The sequence below is a fragment of the Scyliorhinus canicula genome, chromosome 5 (assembly GCF_902713615.1).
Source record: "Scyliorhinus canicula chromosome 5, sScyCan1.1, whole genome shotgun sequence".
NCBI lineage: Eukaryota > Metazoa > Chordata > Chondrichthyes > Carcharhiniformes > Scyliorhinidae > Scyliorhinus > Scyliorhinus canicula.
In genome coordinates this window covers 174,813,150-174,836,361 of record NC_052150.1, presented here as the reverse complement: position 1 = coordinate 174,836,361, position 23,212 = coordinate 174,813,150, and the positions used below count along the sequence as shown (strand labels likewise).

At 49.9% G+C, this 23,212-nt stretch overlaps 1 protein-coding gene across 1 annotated transcript in view; it reads left to right on the top strand.

The window, feature by feature from the left end:
• Nucleotides 1-23,212, top strand: part of c5h10orf67 (chromosome 5 C10orf67 homolog) — a 434,228-nt gene that overhangs the window by 397,640 nt on the left and 13,376 nt on the right. Inside the window, exons 12-13 of the mRNA XM_038796454.1 lie at nucleotides 10,472-10,537; nucleotides 10,697-10,784. Of these exons, the coding sequence (XP_038652382.1) occupies nucleotides 10,472-10,537; nucleotides 10,697-10,784 (154 nt within the window). The remainder of the gene's footprint in view (nucleotides 1-10,471; nucleotides 10,538-10,696; nucleotides 10,785-23,212) is intronic.

Genomic DNA, 23,212 nt, shown 5'->3' with positions numbered 1-23,212 from the left:
CCACCACCAAAATGGACCCCATCAGTCTCGCGGCAGATACGGAGGAATTCATCAGGCGAATGAGGCTCCGGGAATTCTTCCACAGACCCCAAGAGGCCGACAGCGAACCCAGGGACACGACCAATGAACCGGAACAGCAGACCGCGAGATCTGCAGTGCAGCAACCGAAAAGGAAAGAGTCAAATTGGACCCCTCCGGAAGGCCGCTGCCCTAGACTCGACATGTATGCTCAAGCCGTCAGAAGTCGTGTCAATGCCAGATTCATCACTCGCAATCACAAGGCAGCCTCAAACGTCACCCAAGCACAACGCAACGCCATCCGCACTCTCAAGACCAACCGCAACATCGTCATCAAACCAGCAGACAAAGGAGGGGCCACCGTCATACTGAACAGAACAGACTACTGCAAAGAAGTATACCGACAACTCGACAACCAGGAACACTACAGGCAGTTACCCGCAGATCCAACCAAGGAACACATCCGCCAACTCAGCAGACTGATCAAGACCTTAGATCCAGACCTTCAGAACACCCTACGTGCTCTCATCCCACATAATCCCCGCATTGGAGATCTCTACTGCCTCCCGAAAATACACAAGGCCAACACACCAGGCCGTCCTATCGTTTCAGGCAATGGGACCCTGTGTGAGAACCTCTCTGGCCACATCGAGGGCATCTTGAAACCCATCGTACAAGGTACACCCAGCTTCTGTCGCGACACGACGGACTTCCTACAGAAACTCAGCACCCATGGACCAGTTGAACCAGGAACATTCCTCGTCACAATGGATGTCTCGGCACTCTACACCAGCATCCCCCATGACGACGGCATTGCTGCAACAGCCTCAGTCCTCAACACCGACAACTGCCAATCTCCAGACGCAATTCTGCAACTCATCCGTTTCATTCTAGACCACAACGTCTTCACCTTCGACAACAAATTCTTCATCCAGACGCACGGAACAGCCATGGGGACCAAATTTGCACCTCAATATGCCAACATCTTCATGCACAAGTTTGAACAGGACTTCCTCACCACACAGGACTTTCAACCGATGCTATACACCAGATACATCGATGACATTTTTTTCCTTTGGACCCACGGCGAGACATCACTGAAACGACTACACGATGACATCAATAAGTTCCATCCCACCATCAAACTCACCATGGACTATTCTCCAAATTCAGTTCCATTCTTGGACACACTCGTCTCCATCAAGGACGGTCACCTCAGCACCTCGCTTTACCGCAAGCCCACAGATAATCTCACGATGCTCCACTTCTCCAGCTTTCACCCGAAACACATTAAAGAAGCCATCCCCTATGGACAAGCCCTCCGTATACACAGGATCTGCTCAGACAAGGAGGAGCGCAACAGACACCTACAGATGCTGAAAGATGCCCTCGTACGAACGGGATATGGCGCTCGACTCATTGATCGACAGTTCCACCGCGCCACAGCAAAAAACCGCACCGACCTCCTCAGAAGACAAACACGGGACACCACTGACAGAGTACCCTTCGTCGTCCAGTACTTTCCTGGGGCGGAGAAACTACGACATCTTCTTCGCAGCCTCCAACACATCATCAGCGAGGATGGACATCTTGCCAAGGTCATCCCCACACCCCCACTACTGGCCTTCAAACAACCGCGCAACCTCAAACAAACCATTGTTTGCAGCAAATTACCCAGCCTTCAGAACAGCAACCACAACACCACAAAACCCTGCCAGGGTAATCTCTGCAAGACATGCCAGATCATCGACATGGACACCACCATTACACGTGGAAACACCACCCACCAGGTACGCGGCGCATACTCGTGCGACTCGACCAATGTAGTCTACCTCATACGCTGCAGGAAAGGATGTCCCGAAGCGTGGTACATTGGCGAGACCATGCAGACACTGCGACAACGAATAAACGGGCATCGTGCGACTATCAACAGGCAGGACTGTTCCCTTCCAGTTGGGGAACACTTCAGCAGTCAAGGACATTCAGCCTCTGATCTCCGGGTCAGCATTCTACAAGGAGGCCTTCAGGAGACGCGACAACGCAAAATTGCTGAGCAAAAACTTATAGCTAAGTTCCGCACGCATGAATGCGGACTCAACCGGGATCTGGGATTCATGTCGCATTACATTCGGCCCCCACCAACAAGCCTGGACTTGCAGAGGCCTACCGACTGAACTGGCTTGGGACAATTCACACCTCTTTAACCTGGAGTTACCTCTCTCTCTGCATCTTTGATGATTTGATTGCCTGCAGGTGCTGGCATTCCGGGGCATCTCTGACTGTGTCTATATAAACATTTCTGGAACAAGCCTTTCCATTCACCTGAAGAAGGAGCCGTGCTCCGAAAGCTCGTGTTTGAAACAAACCTGTTGGACTTTAACCTGGTGTTGTAAGACTTCTTACTGTGCTCACCCCAGTCCAACGCCGGCATCTCCACAATATAGGTGCAACAGTGGTTTACCACACTCTGTAAATATTATTTGCTTTATATGTCAAACTGTTAAAATTGGTAATGCCAATAAAAATGCATTTTTTTAAAATCGCAGCAGCAAATGGGAGTTAGGAAACATACCCTGGGTGTAATTGAATGTCGCAGCTCAATCTGGTATTGATGTACATTCTAGAAAAGGGAAAGTGTAAATTAGCCAAATAAATGGACAACTTCTCTTGGAAACAAAAGCACTGAGAAGCTGAACTCAGAGACTGGGCCGCCATTTTGAAAGAGTGCCTCGATCTCTAAGTGTGTTTGTGGGTCCTCCACACCCACACCCATGGGCAATGTCACCCCCCACACACATGGGCACTACCCCACACGCCCCAAAGTGAGGCTGCCCCACTATTCCGTCCCTGGGGAGCCCCCCTCTTCAGGCTCCCCCAAGCCCCCTTACAGCTCCCTCTCCCTTCCAGGACTCTCACCTGTCACCCTCCAATTTTCCAGAGGCCCCAACCTACCTCTGCACATCTCCACCCTTCAACCACCCCCCTCCATCCACCTTTCATTGGCATGGCCCCTTTGGACCCTGACACTTGGAAATACCACCCTGACACCTGGGCACCCTTGAACTGCCACCCTGGCAACCAGACAGTGCTCCAGACAGCTTGGCAGTGCTACCTGGGCACCTTGACAGTGCTATGGTGGCAGCGCCAAGGTGCCCATGCTCCAGGGGAGGGCCAGGAGGCCACCTTACACTATCCCTGACCACCCGGAGTCGCCGATAGCCCAGGAGACGCCCCCAGGTGCTGTTCTGCCTGGTCTACATTCTTTGTGTTGCTGGCTGCAGCCTCCCTGGGGAAGTTGGAGAATCGAGGGAGGTCGGTGTATCCTGGGTGAGTAGGTTTGAAACCTACTTCGAGGAGCGACGTTTGCTCACGCCCCCTTTTGGGCAAAGTTCTGAATCTGACGCTTCGCTTGACGTGGGTGAACCCCGCGAGGCACGGAGGCTGCTGGGAAGTCCACAAGAGGACTCTCCCGGGGTTCTCCAGTTGCGTTCTGCTGTCGCTCGAGTGCAACGCCGTCAGAGAATCACGTCCGTCGTCTTTACCATCTGGACCCAATCCGCCAACGACAATGGCAACACATCCCACCTTTTAAAGTCTGTCTTCATTCCCTCCACCAGCCGCACTCAATTCAACTTCTGAAACTGGGCCACCTTACGGTGCTGAGGACCTGGGTTCCATCCCCGCCCCGGGTCACTGTCTGTGTGGAGTTTGCACATTCTCCTCATGTCTGCGTGGGTTTCACCCCCACAACCCAAAAAGATGTGCAGGTTAGGTGGTTTGGCCACGCTACATTGCCCCTAAATTGGAAACAAAAATAATTGGGTACTCGAAATTTATTTTAAAAAAGGAAACTGGGCCACCTGTATCCCAAGGTAGCGAAAGCTCACCCCCAACAACCAAAGTGCCAATTCCCCAACCTCCTCTCCTGCATTAATTGGGAATACCAGGCTTTTCCCCATATTAAGCTTGTACCTCAGAAAGTGGCCAAAGTCCCCTAAAATCCCCATGATCTTATCAAAACCCCCGACCGGATCCAAAATATACAACAGGAGATCACCCGCGTACAAAGAAACTCGGTGCTCCAGCACCCCCTCCCCCAATACACCTCCACTCCCTCAAGCCCCAAGTGCCAATGCCAGTGATTCAATCGCAGGGAAAAGAACAGCGGAGTGATCAGACACCCCTGCCTTGCAACCCAAAATAATCCGAACTGACCTGGTTAGTCGAACACTCACCTTCGGCACATTTTCCAACAACAACACCCAATCCACAAATCACTGGCCAAACCCAAACCACCCTACACCTCGAATAAATATGCCCACTTGACCCGGTCAAATGCCTTCTCCATGTCCATTGCCGCAACCACTTTCACTTCCCGGCCCTCCGAGGGCATCATTATAACATTAAGCAACCTCGTATGTTCGCCGTCAACTGCTGCCCCTTCACAAACCCTGTATGGTCTTTGCCTATCACCCCCCGAGCACACAATCCTCTAACTGCATCACGAGCATGTTCGCCAACAACTTCGCATCTACATTCTACAGCGAGATCGGGTGGTAGGAACATCACTGCTCCAGGTCTTTGTCCTTCTTCAGAATGAGCGACATCAAAGCCAGAGACAGCGTGGGGGTCAGCTCCGCTCTCACCCTCAACTCATTAAACATCTCAATTAGCAGAGGCCATCCTTTAGTAACATCCCCTCAGGCACCATAGAATATCTCTGATCCACCCTCTGAATGCCCTCCAACAACTCAACTTCTCAGCCCGCTCTACCCTCTCCCTGTGCGTCCAAATTGATATAATTTCCCCCTTACCATCACCTTCAGCGAGGCGCTGAATGGGAGGCCCAAAACGTGGAGGCGGAAACCACCCCTGTCTTATTCTGCGCCACATAATTTCAGGTGGCCACCCTTACCCTTTCACAAACCCCCTTATCTAGCAACATCTCCACGTCCAACCTCATCTAAGGCCGCTGAGCCTCCCCCTTCGCCACCCACAAGTCCACCCAATGCGGCACGTGGTCAGAAACCACAATCGTCGGTTATTCTAAACCGTCACCCACACCAACAGCGACTTATCCAAGAAAAGGAAATAAATCCGGGAGTACACCGGGGTGCATGTGTGAGAAATCCGAAAACTCCTTCACCCTTGATCTCTCAAATCGCCATGGGACCCTCCCCGCCCCTCCCACAATCCATTCCATAAACCACTGCAGCTCCTTTACCATAAGGACTTGGGATACGACCGGTCAAACCTATTAAAATCTACCCCCATAACCAGACGGAGCATGTGCAGGTATAGAATCTTTGCTAAAGCCCGCCTCAGATAATCCACATCGTCCGAATTTGGGGCATATACATTCACTAGCACCACCAGCATCTCTTTCACCTTCCTACTCACCATCACAAATCTATCCCCTGAGACACTTACAATACTCCCCACCTCAAAATCCACCTTTCTGTTGATCAGCACCGCCACCCCTTGGTCTTCATTTCCAACTCCGAATGGAAAGCCTGCCCCACCCAACCCGTCCTCAGCCTTGTCTGGTCCCCCAGCTTCAGCTGCGTCTCCTGAAGAAATATGACATGTGCCTTCAAATCACTTAAATGCCTGGAAACACCATGGGCGGGATTCACCCCTACCCGGCGGGACGGGGGGTCCCGGCGTAGCGGAGTGGCGCCAACCACTCCGGCGTCGGGCCTCCCCAAAAGGAATTCTCCGCTCCTTTGGGGGCCAAGCCCTCACATTCAGGGGCTAGGCCCGCGCCGGAGTGGTTGGCACCATGCCGACTGGCGCCAAAACCGGCACCAGCGGCCTTTGACGCCCGGCGCCGGGGCTGACCAAAAGGCCTTTGCCGGTTCGCGCATGCGCGCTGGGGGATTCTCTTCCGCATCCACCATGGTGGGGGCCGTGGCGGCGGCAGAAGGGAAAGAGTGCCCCCACGGTACTGGCCCGCCCGCCGATGGGGGGGCCCCGATCGCGGGCCTAGCCACCGTGGGGGCACCCCCCGGGGTCCAATCGCCCCGCGCCCCCCCCAGGACCCCGGGGGCCCACTCGCGCCGCTGATCCCGCTGCCACCAGAGGTGGTTCAAACCTCGGCGGCGGGAGAGGCCTCCCAGCGGCGGGACTTCGGCCCATCGCGGGCCGGAGAATCACCACAGGGGGCTCGACGCCCAGTGCGGCGCGTTTCCCGCCCCCGCCAATTCCCGGGTGGCGGAGAATTTCTGCCACGGCGGGGGCGGGATTTGCGGCGGCCCCGGGCGATTCTCCGACCCTGCTGGGGGTCGGAGAATTTCGCACAAGATCTTTCAACCAGACCATTCAAACCGCGAACGTTCCACATAATCAACCGGGTGGGGCTCTCTGTCCCCTCCCCCGCCCCTCACCGATCAGCCATATCCCTCCTTAACCAGTTCCCCAAGCTCCACGCCTCGCTCACCCTCGGGCCCTCCCCAAGATGTCTGCTGCCATCTCCCCTGAAACAATTGCACCACATTAACTTCACCCTCGTGAGCATCCCCCATTCCCCGCCCCTCTCCACCATGAACACAGAAAAAGAAAACCCAAACGTTCATCCCCACTCCCTCCACAGACCGAATTTCCTCTTCACTCCCATTAACTAGCCAACCAGCAAGCATGGTTGCCCCACCCGAGACCTCCAGCTACACCCCCAGCCACCCTTCACCCTCAATACCCCAAGAACAGTAAAGCATACTTACCCACTCCGTACCCACACACATTAAATACACGAAGCCACCCAACGTGCAGACCCAAATTCACTAAAGTTCAATGACCAGACACACTTCCCAGTCCATGGTCTCTCATAAAATGACTCGCCTCCTCCAGCTTGTCAAAATAAAACCCTTGGTTCTGGTGTGTGAGCCACAGGTGAGCAGGATACAACACCCCAAACCTCACTCGTGCCTTGTAGAGGGCAGCCTTGATCCAATTGATGCTAGCCTGCTGCTTGGCCAACGCCACACCCAAGTCCTGGTAGATCCTCGTACATTTCCTTCCCAGGTGCACTTTCTTGTTTCTTTCGCCCACCCCAGTATCTTCTCCTTGTTGAGGAAGCGATGTAGCCACACCACCACCACCCTCATCAGCTCCCCTGCCTTCGGCGTCCTCCTCAACACCCTGTGCGCTCTTAGGAAGTGGGTAGTGAGGGAGGGGTCGGTGTGGGAGCGAGGGGAGGCGGCGTCCTGTGAGGGTACGAATTTGGAGGCTTTGTTAACAGCACCTCTACCGTTCTCGCTGACTCGGCACTCCACAAGCCCAGTGGTGGAGGCAGCCCTGAGGGTGTGGGGGCAATGGAGGCAGCACATGAGACTGGAGGGGGCGTCGGTATGGTCATCGATCTGTGACAATCACCGTTTTGTTCCGGCAGGGCTGGACGGTGGCTTTAGGAGGTGGCAGCGGGCAGGGATTGAGAGATTTGATCTCTTCATTGAAGAGGGTTTCCTGAGCCTGCAGAGATTAGAGGAGGAGTTTGAGTTGCCGGGTGGGAATTGATTTTGGTACCTATAGGTACGGGACTTTGTCCGGAGGCAGGTCCCAAGCTTCCCTCGCCTCCCTCTAAGGGGACTACAGGATAAGGTGATGTCAAAAACCGTGGCGTCTCGGAAATATATAAGGAATTGATGGAGTGGGAAGGGGTCCCAATCGGGGAGGTGAGAGGAAGTGGGAGGAAGAGTTGGGAGGAGAGTTGAAAGTTGGACTATGAGAAAAGGCCTTGAGGAGAGTCAACTCATCCTCGCCGTGTGCCAGGCTTAGCCTGATCCAATTCAAGGTGGTCCATAGGGCTCATATGACTATGGCCCGGATGAATAGGTTTTTTGATGAGGTGGAGGACAGATGTGGGCGGTGTGGGGGAAGCCCGGCAAATCGCGTACATATGTTTTGTGCGTGTCTGAAGCGGAGGGGATTCTGGCAGGGATTTGCGGATGTCATGTCAGAGGTCCTGGAAGGGAGGGTTACTCCGAGTCCAAAGATGTCAATATTTGGTCGGAAGATCCGCAGGCCCAGGAGGGGAGAGTGTCCGATGTTTTGGCCTTTGCCTCCCTGGTGACCCGGAGACAGATTTTGCTGGGATGGAGGGACTCAGAGCCTCGAAAGTCAGTGGTGTGGGTCAGCGACATGGCAGAGTTTCTCAGACTGGAGAAGATTAATTTTGCCTTAAGAGGTTCAATTCAGGTGTTCGCTCAGAGGTGGCAGCCGTTCATCGACTTCTTTAAGGAAAACTAAACTGACCGTCAGCAGAAGGGGGGGGGGGGGGGGGGGGGGGCTGGAGATGGGGGGGGCGGAAGGGAGGCATGGCATTGTAGAATAAGGATCGGGATTCTAATATAGGGGCAGTCAGGAGGTGAGGGGGGAGGAAGTTGGGTATGTTATTGTGATGTTGTTGCGTGTGTCGGACCACTTTGTTGTTTAGAATGTTTAAATGTTAAAATTATAAATGCTTCAGTAAAATATGTTCTAAAAAAATACCACTCTGTGCGCTTGATCCATCTCAGGAGGCGGGGGGGGGGGGGGGGGGGGAGGGGGGGAGAGCAGTCAAAGTCCCCCACCTCCACCAACGTCTTGAACATGTTCGCCACATACTCTGTGGCCTCCCTTCAGGCAGCCCCACAATCTGGGGATTCTGAAAATGAAATGAAATGAAAATCGCTTATTGTCACGAGTAGACTTCTATGAAGTTACTGTGAAAAGCCCCTAGTCGCCACATTCCGGCGCCTGTTCGGGGAGGCTGTTACGGGAATCGAACCGTGCTGCTGGCCTGCTTGGTCTGCTTTCAAAGCCAGCGATTTAGCCCAGTGTGCTAAACAGCCCCTGGATTCTGATTCTGTCTCCTGGAACGATTCTTCAGGTTCTTCACGTTCTCCCACCACCTCTTCTGGCTCTCAGCCAATAGACCATCTCTGTTTCCTCATCTCTCCCACCACCTCCTTCACCTTCTGGAGCACCAGACAGTGCACCTCCAGTCTCTGCTCCACTCTCTCAATCATCGCTCTGAGCGGCTCCACCACCTTCGCCAAGTCCTCTGCGACCTCCTTTCTCTGCTGCTGGAACGTCGCATTCAAAAAGCCCACCAGTTGCTCAGTCGACTACTGGGTGGGAAATATCATGCAAGAACCCTACGCCATCTTTTCCTCTGTCGTACCACGAATAATCTCTCAGCCAGGCTGCTGCCTCCTACTCGTTACACTCATTGGTAAGCCATAAACCAGTTCCACCAACAGAGTACAACTATTTCTCAGTGCTGTGGACCTTACACCAGCAAAAAACCCTTAAATCAGGTGAAAAGGACCAAGCAATTCCACCTCGAGCAGGAGCTACCAAATCTGCGACCACTCACTCCACGACCACCACCGGAAATTGCATTTTAGAAGTTACAATGTAATAATTGCGCTGTTTCCTGCATGAATCTAATCTTCCCGAATAACATATAATGGCATAATTCCACACTATCCTTTCCTACAACAAGCTCCAAAGTGAACAAAAGCTGTCCCACCTGGCCCTCACACCAAAATTGCCTTGAATGGCTAAATGTGTCCTTATTGTGGAAGAATTATGCAATCATAGAAGTTTATGGCACAGAAGGAGGTCCTTCTGTCCATAAAGTCTGTGAAAGTGAACTTTCAGCATAATCCCACTTTCAAACTCTTGATTCATAGTTTTCTAAGTCCCAGCAATTCACATGAGTATCAAGAACTTTTTAAATGTGATAACAGTTGAGGATTTCTGCCTCTGCCGCCCTTTCAGGCCAAGTATTCCAGACCCCATCCTCTGGGCAATAGGAATTTCTCCTCAATTCTCGGTTTTACCAATTGCTTTACCTATATGCCTTCTATTATTACCCTTTACCCCTCTGGTCATGGAAATAGGTTCTTCTTAGCTTTGGCTGCTTTTCACTATTGCATGTTGCTGTGAAATTGCTGTCAGAATAACGTTTAAATAGAAATATGCTGTTATGTTTTTAAGCAAAGCAAATAATGAATTTCAAAAATACTGAACTTTTATGTTGCAAAGGCTTATTTATTTTACGACATTAGAGACCGTATAGAAATACAAGTAGTTGTTTATACATTGTTTCCTGAGTCAGGGAAATACTTCATTTATTTCCAATTGTGTTGAGTAGGCAAACATTATTTATTTCATCCAGGGACTAATGATAAATGCTTTTATTGTTTCTCGTTAATCTTCTTTAATTTTTTCAATGTAAGATTCACCTTAATACTAATTAAGGTCATATTAATACCCATTCACCACAAACATTTAGCCACCAACTCTTAGTGAGCCACAGATGATCTGGGCATCTTTTGAAAACACTACCTACTGAGAATTAAACATTGTTTATTGCTATCTGTCCCATCATAATTAAATAATTAGACAATAGTTATAGCCTTGAATTGGTTTATCTTTCATTCATTAATTAAGTATGTTTGTTTTTTAGCCTTATTAAACAACTGGACCGAACAAATCGAATGTGGGAAAAGAAATTTGCTATCATGAAACAGAGGTATAATTTGTAAATTTCATGAACACAATCATTTATTTTCCTTGGCAAAGAACATCATGTTAATTCTTCAATTAATTATTGTCGCAGTGAATTATTAAATTGACTATTGCCCCCCCTTGCCACCCAATTTTGTTCTAAAGCAAATCTGTAAACTTTCAGTTACCATGCAATAAAGGATGAGATGTATCTGAGATGTTCTTTGCAACGGCAAGCACCAAACCTCCACTGTCCTTTTACGCATTACACTGTAAGTACCTATTAATGAAATTTGCAATTGCAGAAATATGCACCCATTAATTTCCAAAACTTTTTATAATGCCTGATCGAAGGTACAAAGTATTTCTGTTAACTAATAGATAATAGCAGGAAGAAGATGGAAAAGTAGTCATAAATGTTGAATTTGATAATAGTAATGTGTAATTGAACTATCATTACAACACCTAGTTGAAAGGCCAAAACAATTGCTGCAGGACACTATGAAGATTGACAAAAATAGAAGATACTTGAGATTTTAAAAGTGAGGAGCTCCATAATCTTGGTGCCCTGAGAAACAATGGTTAAGAACAGGGTAAAAATAAGAACCTATGTCTTGACTTCAATAGTGGGGATGCAGGAAGGAGCTAATGGACGTAGACTTTGAATTTGGATCGAACATGGGTAAACTTGGAGAGGCAATCTTCTTACAGGTATTGATAAAATAAAACTGGAAAAATTATGATGGGAAGATTGATGGCTAAAGGTGAAAGTATGATCACCCAACAGGCGATCATTTCGTTTTGTGCTGCCCACTAATGTTGGAGATAACTGTAATACGGAAGAAATCCATTTGACCCATAATGTCTGGTTCTTTGCTGAAACAATGCAAACCCAATCTCAGCCCTCTGCTCCCTTCCCATCCTTAGCCTTGCCCAAATAATGAAATTATTTTTCTTTTAAAATTGCATTCTGGCAGCCCAGTGGTGCAGTGGTTAGCATTGCTGCCTCACGACGCCCCGCGTTCAATCCTGGCTCTGGGTCACTGTCCGTGTGGAGTTTGCACATTCTCCCTGTGTTTGCTTGAGTTTCGCCCCACAACCCAAAGATGTACAGGCAAGGTGGATTGACCACGCTAGATTGCCTCTTAATTGGAAAAACTGAATTGGGTACTCTAAATTTATGGGCAGGATTCTCCGGTACCCGGCGGGGTGGGGGGGGTCCCGGCAGGATGAAGCCGCGTGAACCACTCCGGCGTCGGCCCGCCCCAAAGGTGCGGAATCCTCCGTGCCTTCAGGGGCTAGGCCGGCGTCGGAGTGGTTTGCGTCCCGCCAGCTGGCGTGGAAGGCCTTTGGCGTGAGGTTGGTGAATTTGGTGGGGTTGGTGGGTTAGGTGGGGTTGGTGAGTTTGGTGGGGTTGGTGGGTTTGGTGGGGTTAGGTGGGGTTGGTGGGTTAGGTGAGGTTGGTGGGGTTGGTGGGTTAGGTGGGGTTGGTGGGTTAGGTGGGTTAGGTAAGGTTGGTGGGTTAGGTAGGGTTGGTGGGTTAGGTGGGGTTGGTGGGTTAGGTGGGGTTGGTGGGTTAGGTGGGGTTGGTGGGTTAGGTGGGGTTGGTGGGTTAGGTGGGGTTGGTGAGTTTGGTGGGGTTGGTGGGTTTGGTGGGTTAGGTGGGGTTGGTGGGTTAGGTGAGGTTGGTGGGTTAGGTGGGGTTGGTGGGTTAGGTGGGATTGGTGGGTTAGGTGGGGTTGGTGAGTTTGGTTGGTGGGTTAGGTGGGGCTGGTGGGTTAGGTGGGGTTGGTGGGTTAGGTGGTCAACCGGGCCCCAAGGGACTCCGCCGGCCGGCGAGAGTCCTCGCATGAGTGAGAGCATCAGCGGCTGCTGACGTCATCCCCGCGCATGCGCGTGGGGGGTTCACCTACGCGTAGGAAAAGAGTGCCCCCACGGCACAGGTCCGCCCACGGATCGGTGGGACCCGATCGCGGGCCAGGCCACAATGGGGGCACGCCCCGGGACCAGATCGCCCCGCGCCCCCCCCCCCCCCCCCAGGACCCCGGAGCCCGCTCACGCCGCCAGGTACCGCCGGTAAGGGACCCAGTCCGATCCACGCCGGCCGGACTGACAAAGAACCAGCAGGACTTCGGCCCATCGCGGGCCGGAGAATCGCCGGGGGGGGGGGGGGGGGGGGGGGGGGGGGGGCACTGTGGGCGGGGGGTCGGAGAATCCTGTTCATTTTTTAAAAATTGCATTCGCCTTGTGATAAGTTATTCCATGCTCAAATACTACTCAAGTGTATATATTAAATGCACAGTGAGTTGTGGAACATCAAATAATTATTGCCTGAAAGTGCAAATAGAAAGAAGTAAAACCATTAATTTAAAACAATAGAATTGGGGTTTTATTAATAGGAGCAAAGTGTTAAAGAGTAACAAAATGTTTTTTTCAAAACATTTGTTAGGCACCCCAGTGGAACTCCTTGGGTGGGATTCTCCATCCGTTTTCTGGTGCAGTGCGACCTCGCCGGCAGCGGGATCCTCGTCCTGGCAGCTGGCCAATGGGGTTTCCCATTGCGGGCACCCCTGTGCTGTTGGGAAATCCACAGACATGAGTGCGCCGCTGGTGAAGTGGAGGATGCCGCCGACGGAGAATCCAGCACTTACCTTTTTTTCAGTTTTTTCTTGTACTCCCCCTGGCACCCAGGCATCTTGGCACTGTCTGTTTGACACCCTGACAGGGCCACCCAGCACCCTGGCAGTGCCAGGGTGTTAAGCTAGCAGTGCCAAGGTGCCCAGGTGCCAGATTGGCACTGCAAGGGATCAGCCCCACAGGCCTTGCCCATTAGATGTGGGTGAGGGGGCATTAAAGGGGCCTCAAGAAAGTTGCAGGGCATGAAGAGGGAGTTCATAAAGCGGGAGAGGCCTGAAGGGGGTGTGCAGAGATCAGGGCTGCCATTCAAAATGTCGCCTTGATCTGCGAGGTGCTGTTCCTTCTAGCGAGCTGACTCTTCAGCAGGAAATCGACTAAAGTGTGGCCTCGGCGGGGAAATACTCCCAGAGGCCAAAAAAAACCTAAGTACCAGTGAATAGCAGGACGAATCTTGGTGCTGCAGCCGCCGAGAAACATCCTGCCAAGCACACCCAAAAGCGGACTTAGAATTATTGGTCCTGAATCATGCCCTGCAGCACTCTTTTCCCTGCACTGATTGCAGAGTTGCTACTCTTATTTGCTCACATTCCACTCTATGATAATCTCATAATTCTGTCATTGAGACTGGAAGAATTTCCAATTCAATGTCAAATCCCCATTCAACTCCAGAGGGACAGGTACTGCACTAGTCAAAGCCATACTGATCCCCCCATCAGTTGATGTTCTTTTCAAAGTTGCTGACTGAAGTTTTAATTATTCTCTGCTGCTTTCTACAGCTGCTGGCTCTCTTCCAGCGATGAAAATCTACTCTATCTGAATTCCACTCTCCTAACACTATGTCCCATTTATGTAAAAAGGCTTCTGCCCAAAATCTTTATTTGCCGAAGCTGACATCAGAAGTCACGTGAACATGGCAAACCACAGTGTAAAAAGGTATTTCTCTAAGCATTGTGCAGTGTTGCTAATTGTGTTTTCTCCTTAATTGGCTCTGTTTATGGCGGTTAATATGGTCGCTGTCCTTAATTCTAATTATGTTTGCTCAAGAGTCGCCAGGTATCTCTTCGATACCGCCACAAGGTTCAAAACCGAATACTGATCAAAGACTCGATACACCAGTTAGTAAGTTCAAAATCAATACTCATTTATTTACACACAGTCAATTATATTCATGCACAAACTCTACTAACTAAACTATCACTACTACTAAAAGCCTATACATAGCTTCGGGTGCCCACTCAGTCAGAGGAACAATGGCCGTTGTCCGGTTCCGAGGCTGCTGGCATCGAACTTGTATTGAATAGTAGCGAGGAGCGTCTATTTCGTAGCGTGCGTTGACTTTGGACTTACTTGTCTGGTGCAGCTGCTAGGCAGGTCTCTCGCTGCTGAGAGCCAAGGCCAAGAAGAACGATTCTTGCTTGGGGGCTTCCTCTTATACCCCAAAGGGGCTTCGCATGCTTTTGGGCGGGCCTTGAACTTGCCCCTAATTAATTGGACCATATCCTAATCATCGGTATTGATTTTCTCCAATAAAAGGGTGGCTGCCAGATCGCTGGGCGGGCCCTAGGTGACCGTTGGCCTGCTTTTGTTTTAATCTCCTCTGGCGCCGGGGTGTCTGCTCTGGTATTGTTTGCTTAAATGTTTCTCTTTTGTCCCCGGAGATAGCTTATTAGTATGCTAATGGATTTGCAGTATCGGTCTTGTCTGGGAGCTGCAAACTCCAATCCACAGATAAACCTTGCACCTGCTTGCCTTCTTCGCATTGTCCAATTTTCTCTTCATTCTCTGCAAGTATCCATTTTGTAATCGGGACGAGACCACCCCAGGTGACTACACTCCCTCCTTGTGATCCTCAATGCGAAGCGTGAAGGATCACATTACCGCATCGTCTTCGTTCTCTAACCAAGCGGGGCACCCATGACTAGGCTCTACACTGACCTATACTATGCAATACAATTTTACCTAAATCATTTAAAATATATACATCATCAAAAAGACTCTACGGGGCGCTATGGCATTAAAGCATGCATTACAAAATAAAAAAACTGGAACCTCTAACTATTCTCAATAAACTATTCTCACTTAAACAATTCAAAAATATTCTAACATCTTAAATCTTAAACTGTACAAAATAGCAGCACACAAATTTCTCTGGCTTGGCAGTCGAGCTCAGAGATTACACTTCTTTATTGACACACACAAAACACACACAAAAAACGGATGCTCTTTAATCCATGTCAAGGGGTTCGGGGATCTGGTGAAATCCAAACATAGGGGATCTAAATCTGTATACCGGGGTGCGAGAGCGGTAGGCTCTCCTTCGCCATTTTCTCATCCTAATGGTCTGCACGACACTGCAAAGTATCGCCAGTGCCAAGAGTGCTTCTACAACATATGAAAGTGAATACCAAGTGATAAACTTATCACACCAGGTCGGAGTACTGTTAATTGTCACTGGGCTCTGTGTACTGCAGGGGAGGGAATCATTGACGGCCTGTGGGGTGGGGGTGAGGGGGTTAGCGTCCGCGCGCAACCTGCTAAGATCCATGTGACAAAGATGGAGGTCGTCTTCATCTTTCTTCTCTTCTTTCTTCTCTTCTATTCTTGTAGTCCCTGAGTTTCCGGAGTCCTGTGAAGACAAGCATAATACCTGTTATTATCTTGCTTAAGATCTTGTGTATTTGTCTGTCTGTCCTTTATGGCCAATTACCCTTTATAATTGGTCACTGTCTGTGACTCCCTCATTTTTTTTTTAAACCGAATTGCTGGACAAGACAGTCTGGAACAAAATACTGACACAGTGCGAGCCGTCTCGCAGCCTGTGCGATTTACCATCCCAATGTTTGAGGATGTAAATAGCATGTGGAAAGCAACCTGAGGGTCGCCGTAAAACAAACAAAAAATTTGCAAACCAAAAGAGCCAAAATGAGGTGCGTATGGGCCGCAGCGGGTAAGAAATGGATGGATACCCCGGGTAGGACAGTGACCAGTGCCGTATGAGCTCTACCCGAGCGTAGCTGACCAAAGGGGGGGTCCTCTGGCAGGGCGGGGATTAGTGCCGTTTCTCCACTACCTGAGCAACCAGCAAGAACGGGTACGAATGTGGTCGTCGTGGGGGTTGCAATAATGCCTCTTCTCTCGAATCAGAAGAGCAGTTATGAACCGGTGTCTGGGCAAACATTTACGGTCTCAGCGGTTTCTGCGGACAAACTAGTTGGTTGTCCGTGGACAAACTTTTTCCATTAACTGCCAGGGGGCATTAAAACGTGCAAATTCTAAACAATCAACACTTAACAGAAACACAAACAAACAAACATGCAACAAACTTGGTGGAGGTTCCATCAGAAAGGACACCGTATCTCTCTATCGGTTCCTTTTGTACCATCATCTGGACACCTCAGTTTTCGGTAGCGAACAGAGTCGCAAAGGGATTCGTTTGGTGGGAGTCAGACTCAATGTCATCATCTTCTCCCGGTTGCCATACTCTCGACTGGAGTAACTTTGCTAAAGCTGCGTGGTGTGAATTGGGGTCCATCTCATCGTTCCGGATGAGCCTGAACGAATTGTCTCGGTGCCAGAATCGTGTGTCAAGTTTTGAATTGCTGAGGTTCAATCCGTAATCGTCGGGTGGCAGGTCTGGGTCAGGGGCTTTTATGTATGTGATTTCAAAGGGGTCACTAGAATCATGCTCGGAATCGCTGGGAGTGGAGCCTGGTACATGGGGATAGTCGTAACGTGGTGTGCTGTGGCTGTCGTCAGTGCTGTCGCAATCACTGTCGCTGCTGGTTGGGGGCGGGGAGAGGCGGAGTCATGTCTCTGGGGGAGGGTAGGAATGCATCATCTGTGGGTGGGGTGTGCTCGTCTGCTGCTGCGAGCAGGGTGTGGTGTGTGTGGTTATTCTGCAAGCCATAAGCCTCAAGCTGGTTTATGTGAAACCACGCAGACTTTCCATTGGGATATGTGATCTTGTATACCGAGAGGCTTACTTTGTCCGAAATGGAGAACGGACCTGAGAATTTTGGGGAAAGGAATGAACTTGGGCTGGATAGGGAAAGCATCACTCGCTGCCCTACTGCAAATTCAGTGGCGTGCACTGTCTTATCGAAACAAGCCTTGCTCTGTTGCTTCCATGTTCCCAGTCTCACAGATGCTGCGAGCTGGGCTGCTTTAACGTTCTCTACTAGCTGCTGTACAGCGTTTTCATGTGTGAGGGCTGTCACTGCGGGGCTGGCCAAATCCAATCCTAATAAATATTCTGTCCCTTTCAAGGGGCGTCCGGTCATGAGAGTGTGGGTGGTGTATCCTATGGATGTGGATACCGTGTTTCTTAAAAATATTAACGCAAATGGGAGAACTGAATCCCAGGTGCTATTATTCTGCTGTACCATTTTCCTGAGGGTGGCTTTTAATGTCCTGTTCATTCGTTTGATGATCCCACTTGACTGGGGGTGGTATGCAATATGAAACTTTTGGGTTGTAGCGACAATTGTGAGGACGTTTTCATAACTCGTCCTGTAAAATGGGAGTCTTGATCGGACTCTATACTGCGGGGGAGTCCCCATCTTGTAAAGATGTGATGGGTTAGGATTTTGGTGGTCGTCTTTGCTGTATTTGTTCGCGATGGAAAAGCTTCCACCCATTTTGTGAAGGTGTCGATGACCACCAACCCATACTTCTATCCGTTTCTGCAAGGGGGTAGGGGTCTGATGAAATCTATCTGGAGATTAGTCCAGGGGCCATTAACGGGGCGGGTATGACTAAGTTGAGCCTTTTTTGCATATCTGTCCGGATAAGGGCAGCAGGGTAGCATGGTGGTTAGCATAAATGCTTCACAGCTCCAGGGTCCCAGGTTCGATTCCCGGCTGGGTCACTGTCTGTGTGGAGTCTGCACGTCCTCCCCCTGTATGCGTGGGTTTCCTCCGGGTGCTCCGGTTTCCTCCCACAGTCCAAAGATGTGCGGGTTAGGTGGATTGGCCATGCTAAATTGCCCGTAGTGTCCTAATAAAAGTAAGGTTAAGGGGGGGATGTTGGGTTACGGGTATAGGGTGGATACGTGGGTTTGAGTAGGGTGATCATGGCTCGGCACAACATTGAGGGCCGAAGGGCCTGTTCTGTGCTGTACTGTTCTATGTTCTATGTTCTGGGCACAGATCAAGCAATTCTCTATATAGTGGGTGACATCGGCTTTTAAATTTGGCCACCAGCAGAGCGGTCTGAGGTGGGCTAAAGTGGGTTCAATTCCTTGGTGTCCATGATTGTCATGGAACTGACAAATGATCTGGTTCCTGTCCTGCTTTGGAACTACATAAATGCTGTCCTTCAGAATAACACCGTCGTGTGCGGTTAATGAATTCTTAAACTTGTCATAAGGGGCTGGGAAGGTTCCCTTTAAAACTTCCCTGAGTTTCTCATCTTCCTTCTGAACCTGAGCTAAATCCTTTATGTTGGTCTGTGAGACATGAACTGCGTGTACTGGGGTGCTTTTGGGGGGGTTCCAAAAATAACCATATCTAGAACCTGCCTTTGCTAGGGCTTCTGCTTTAACATTACCGGGGGGGGGGAAGAACGGTGATGGCTGCGAACTTTAATAATTCCGTATTTCCTGTCTTTTGCCTGCTTTAAAATATGGCGGCGTAATGGGGCTGAGGGTAGGGGTTTTCCGTCTGCGGAAACAAATCCTCTTGTTTCCCACAGGGGTAGGAATTCCGTGAGACTATTACAGACATACAAGCTGTCCGAATAGATATCTGCTGGGGTCGGGAACGAGTCGGAGTGGTCTACTATATATGCTATCGCTGCCAGCTCTGCTGGCTGCGAGCCTAAGTGTCCTGGCAACTTTAGGGAAATCTCTTCTAGGGCGCGTCCCTGCATGTCCTCTACATAAGTTCCGCAACCTGTTATTCGTTTTCCATTCAAAACTGTGGAGGAGCCATCTACATACATCTTCAGGGCTGCGCACGTGTCTGTGGGTTGGGGTCGCTGGGGTGTACTACCTATTTTCTTGGGAGGTGTCTTTGGAATAAATGGGCCTGTGTTGTGTTGTGTGGTGATGATTTAACATTCATGAGGGGTGCCTGGGTACTGTAAATTATCTGCAAGAAAAGTGTGGGCCTTCGTTCGTTTAACTGTGATGTCCCGTCCCTGTAAAAGAAGGGTCCAACGGGCTGCACGGATTTGGCTTACTCTGCCATCTTTAAGTCGGCCGTCTAACAAAAGCTGTGTTGGGGTGTGTTCAGTCAGGATGGTGATGGGGTTGAGTCCTGTTATGTATGCAAAGTATTGTACTGTCCAGAAAACTGTGAGCAGGTGCCTTTCACAGGCAGAAAATCCTTGCTCGACAGGGTCTAACACACGTGAGGCGTATGCTACGGGTCGTCACTGGTATTGGCGTTCCTGGAGGAGCACAGCCGAAAGGGTTCGGTCGGTGCTTGCTACTTTAATAGCATACGGGAATAGGGGGGCTGGGACCTGTAGTGCGGGGGCTGTGCTGAGTGCTCTTTATAAGGCATCCACAGATTCCGTATGCTGTGGAATCCATTCCCAAGGTGCCTGCTTCTTGCGAAGTTCAGATAGGGGCGCTGCTTTCGTGGCAAAACCGTTGATATGGTTTCGGCAGTAGCCAACCAGTCCTAAAAATGACCGGAGGGCTGAGACATTGTGGGAAAGGGGAAATTTGATGATCGAGTCAATCCTCTTTTGCTCGATCTCGCGTTTACCAGTACCCAAGTAAATCATTTTTTCTTTCAAAATCTGGGCCTTTTTGGGATTCACCTTACAGCCACTTTCTTTCAGGAGTCCTAGGAGTTCTGCGAGAAGCAAAATGTGCTCTGCCTTTGTGTCTGTCTGTAGTAGCAAGTCGTCTACATATTGGATCAGACAATCGGGGTGGGAAAATTTAGCTAATCCATTTGCCAGCTGTCAGTGGAAAATGGAGGGGGAGTTGTGGAAGCCTTGTGGAAGGCTCGTCCATGTGTACCGCTGTCCTTTAAATGTGAATGCGAATTTATACTGGCACGCTTTAGCAATGGAATGGACCATAAGCCGTTGCTAATGTCCAAAACAGAAAAGAATTTTGACTGGAGTCCCTGTTTGAGCATGGTCTCTGGACTCGTGGCTACGGTGGGGGCTGCTGCTGGGGTTACTTTGTTCAGTTCCCGGTAATCAATGGTCAGTCACCATGATCCATCCGGTTTCCTGACGGGCCAAATTGGAGCATTATTTGTGGAGGCTACTGATCTCAGTACACCTTGGTCTAGTAAACTATCTATTACTTTTGAGATTTCTCCCTCTGCTTCCTGGGGAAATCCGTACTGATTCTGGGGTCTGGGGTCAGGACCTGTGATTTGCACAGAGCCAGCCAGTTTGCCACAGTCGTGCTTGTGCTGTGCAAATGCTGCTTTGTGTTCTTGCAGGACTGCCCTAACCTGCCTGTCTGAACTAATGGTTTGAGGGTCGAACCAGAAGTCTCCTACCGAGCTTATTCTGTTCTCATACTCCCCTACTGTGAGTGTGGCGGGGGCTCGTGCTGCCTTTTCCATTCTCCAAACACACTTGTTAACTGGATCAAAGGAAAGGTTGTGGGAGCTCATGAAATCGATCCCTAAGATATGTTCTGCTGTGTGGGGCAGATCGACTAAAACTACGGGGTGCTTGGTGGTTATGATTCCTATCTTTATCGCTGCAGGGGCTGTGATGTGTCTCTGTTGGAAGAGGGCTGGAAAGCCGCTGGGTGTAATGGTGTCTGTTGTGGGCCACGTGTCCCTCTGCAACATTGTGGAAAAATTGAGTGTGGTGTGGGACCCTCCTGTGTCCCAAAGAAATTCTACGGGCTGCCCCCGGACTTTGCCTGCTACGACCGGTCGACTGGACTTATCCCAAAGGGTGTCGCAGACCCAAGTTGGGGAGCCCGAACACTGTCAGTCAGTGCCGTTCGGGTCTCCATGGTCTGAACGGGTGCTAACACTATGAATCGGCTTTTCCCTATTCCTATCTCTGGGGACAAAAGAGAAACATTTAAGCAAACAATACCAGAGCTGACACCCCGGCGCCAGAGGAGATTAAAACAAAAGCAGGCCAACGGTCACCTCGGGCCCGTCCAGCGATCAGGCAGCCACCCTTTTATTGGAGAAAATCAATACCGATGATTAGGATATGGTCCAATTAATTAGGGCCAAGTTCAATGCCCGCCCAAAAGCACGCGAAGCCCCTTTGGGGTAGAAGAGGAAGCCCCCAAGCAAGAATCATTCTTCTTGGCCTTGGCTCTCAGCAGTGAGAGACCTGCCTAGCAGCTGCACCAGACAAGTAAGTCCAAACTCAACGCATGCTATGAGATAGACGCTCCTAGCTACTATTCTATACAAGTTTGATGCCAGCAGCCTCGGAACCGGACAACGGCCATTGCTCCTCTGACTGAGTGGGCACCCGAAGCTATGTATAGGCTTTTAGTAGTAGTGATAGTTTAGTTAGTAGAGTTTGTGCATGAATATAATTGACTGTGTGTAAATAAATGAGTATTGATTTTGAACTTACTAACTGGTGTATCGGGTCTTTGATCAGTATTCGGTTTTGAACCTTGTGGCGGTACCGAAGAGATACCTGGCGACTCTTGAGCAAACATAATTAGAATTAAGGACAGCGACCATATTAACCGCCATAAACAGAGCCAATTAAGGAGAGAACACAATTAGGAACATTTACTGGCAACTCTGCCGGGACTCGACTTAGAAGTGGCCCCACCACTCCGAGAGATCCCAAAATTTGAATTAGAAATCCAATTGGAAACAGAAAAACCACAAGTGTTTGAGCAATACTGATCAAGCCTCCAGAATTCGGAAGTGTGTTAATGCATGCGTATTAACAGGGATATAAGTTAAACCTGAGAGATTTTGTTGCATAAAACTGTCGGGAGTTTTGTAGGCCGGAAATTAGCGTAAGCCGTACCCGTGTCTACATCACCACTTTATCACCCTCTGTTCCAAATTTAGTAGAGAACCCAGAGATAGGAAAGATGGCAATGAAGGCAATGGAACACCTTATGAACCCCCAGGAATTTGAGGTCGCAGCGACCAGTAGAGTAGGTTAGTGTCCCGTTTGGGAAGAGGAAATTAAAAAGTACCTCAAAGGGAAAGGATGGCCCCTATGGAGTGAATTCTGCGCTAATGAGGAAACAGGTCCCGGGAGTATAGGACATACTTGGTGGGAGAACCTCACAGAGATACACAAGAAGAGCTTGGGAAAAGCTTGCAAGCCGATGGCAATCGTGTCCTGTCTGGCACAATTGCGAGGCACCGAGGAGGTCGTTCGGACGCTCCGTAGAGAGATAGAAGAGAGAGATAGAACCAGTGAGGTAGACGTGAGTGAGATTGAGAAGGAGAATAGAAATTTGAGAGAGAAGCTAGCAGCAAAGGACAGAGAGGTGGATGATGCCAAGAGGGCACACCAGTCTTGTCTTGCGCACTTAAGTAGCTTCCAGACGCAGTACGATAAGGCCTACTAGGACACGCAACGTGCGGTCTTGGTAAGACAGGAAACCGAGCAGCAGGTAGAAACATTGCAGAAACAGTGCAATGATTTAAAGGCAGCCCTATGAGCACTCCATGCTTCCACAACGGAACAAAGGCAGAGCTCCGTAGACCACGCAAAATGCCGGAAGCAAATTGCGGAATTGCAATCCCTGCTTTCAGTTCAATATGGATTTCAGAGTACATTCGGACCCCATTTACTCCAGGAAAACGGCACTGATTGGCAGGAATTAAATGAAAAAGCCCATAGATACGTACATGGAGCATGTACGCAGGAGAAACCCCAGAAAAGGAGAGCACCCCAACCCCCCCACTGAACAGGCAGAACATACCCCATGAACCCGGTAACCACACACTGCAGGGCCGCAGCAGGAGAAGCAGATTTTCTCTACACAACCCCCTTAACCGTGACCCAATTACGGGACGCGTGTGGAAAAATTAAACCGTTCCTCCCCACTTCAGACCCCCATCAATTTTTCGCTAAAGTAAAACAGCAGGCCACCATGTACGGCCTGGACGAGAGAGCAGGTAAAGCTCACAGTTTT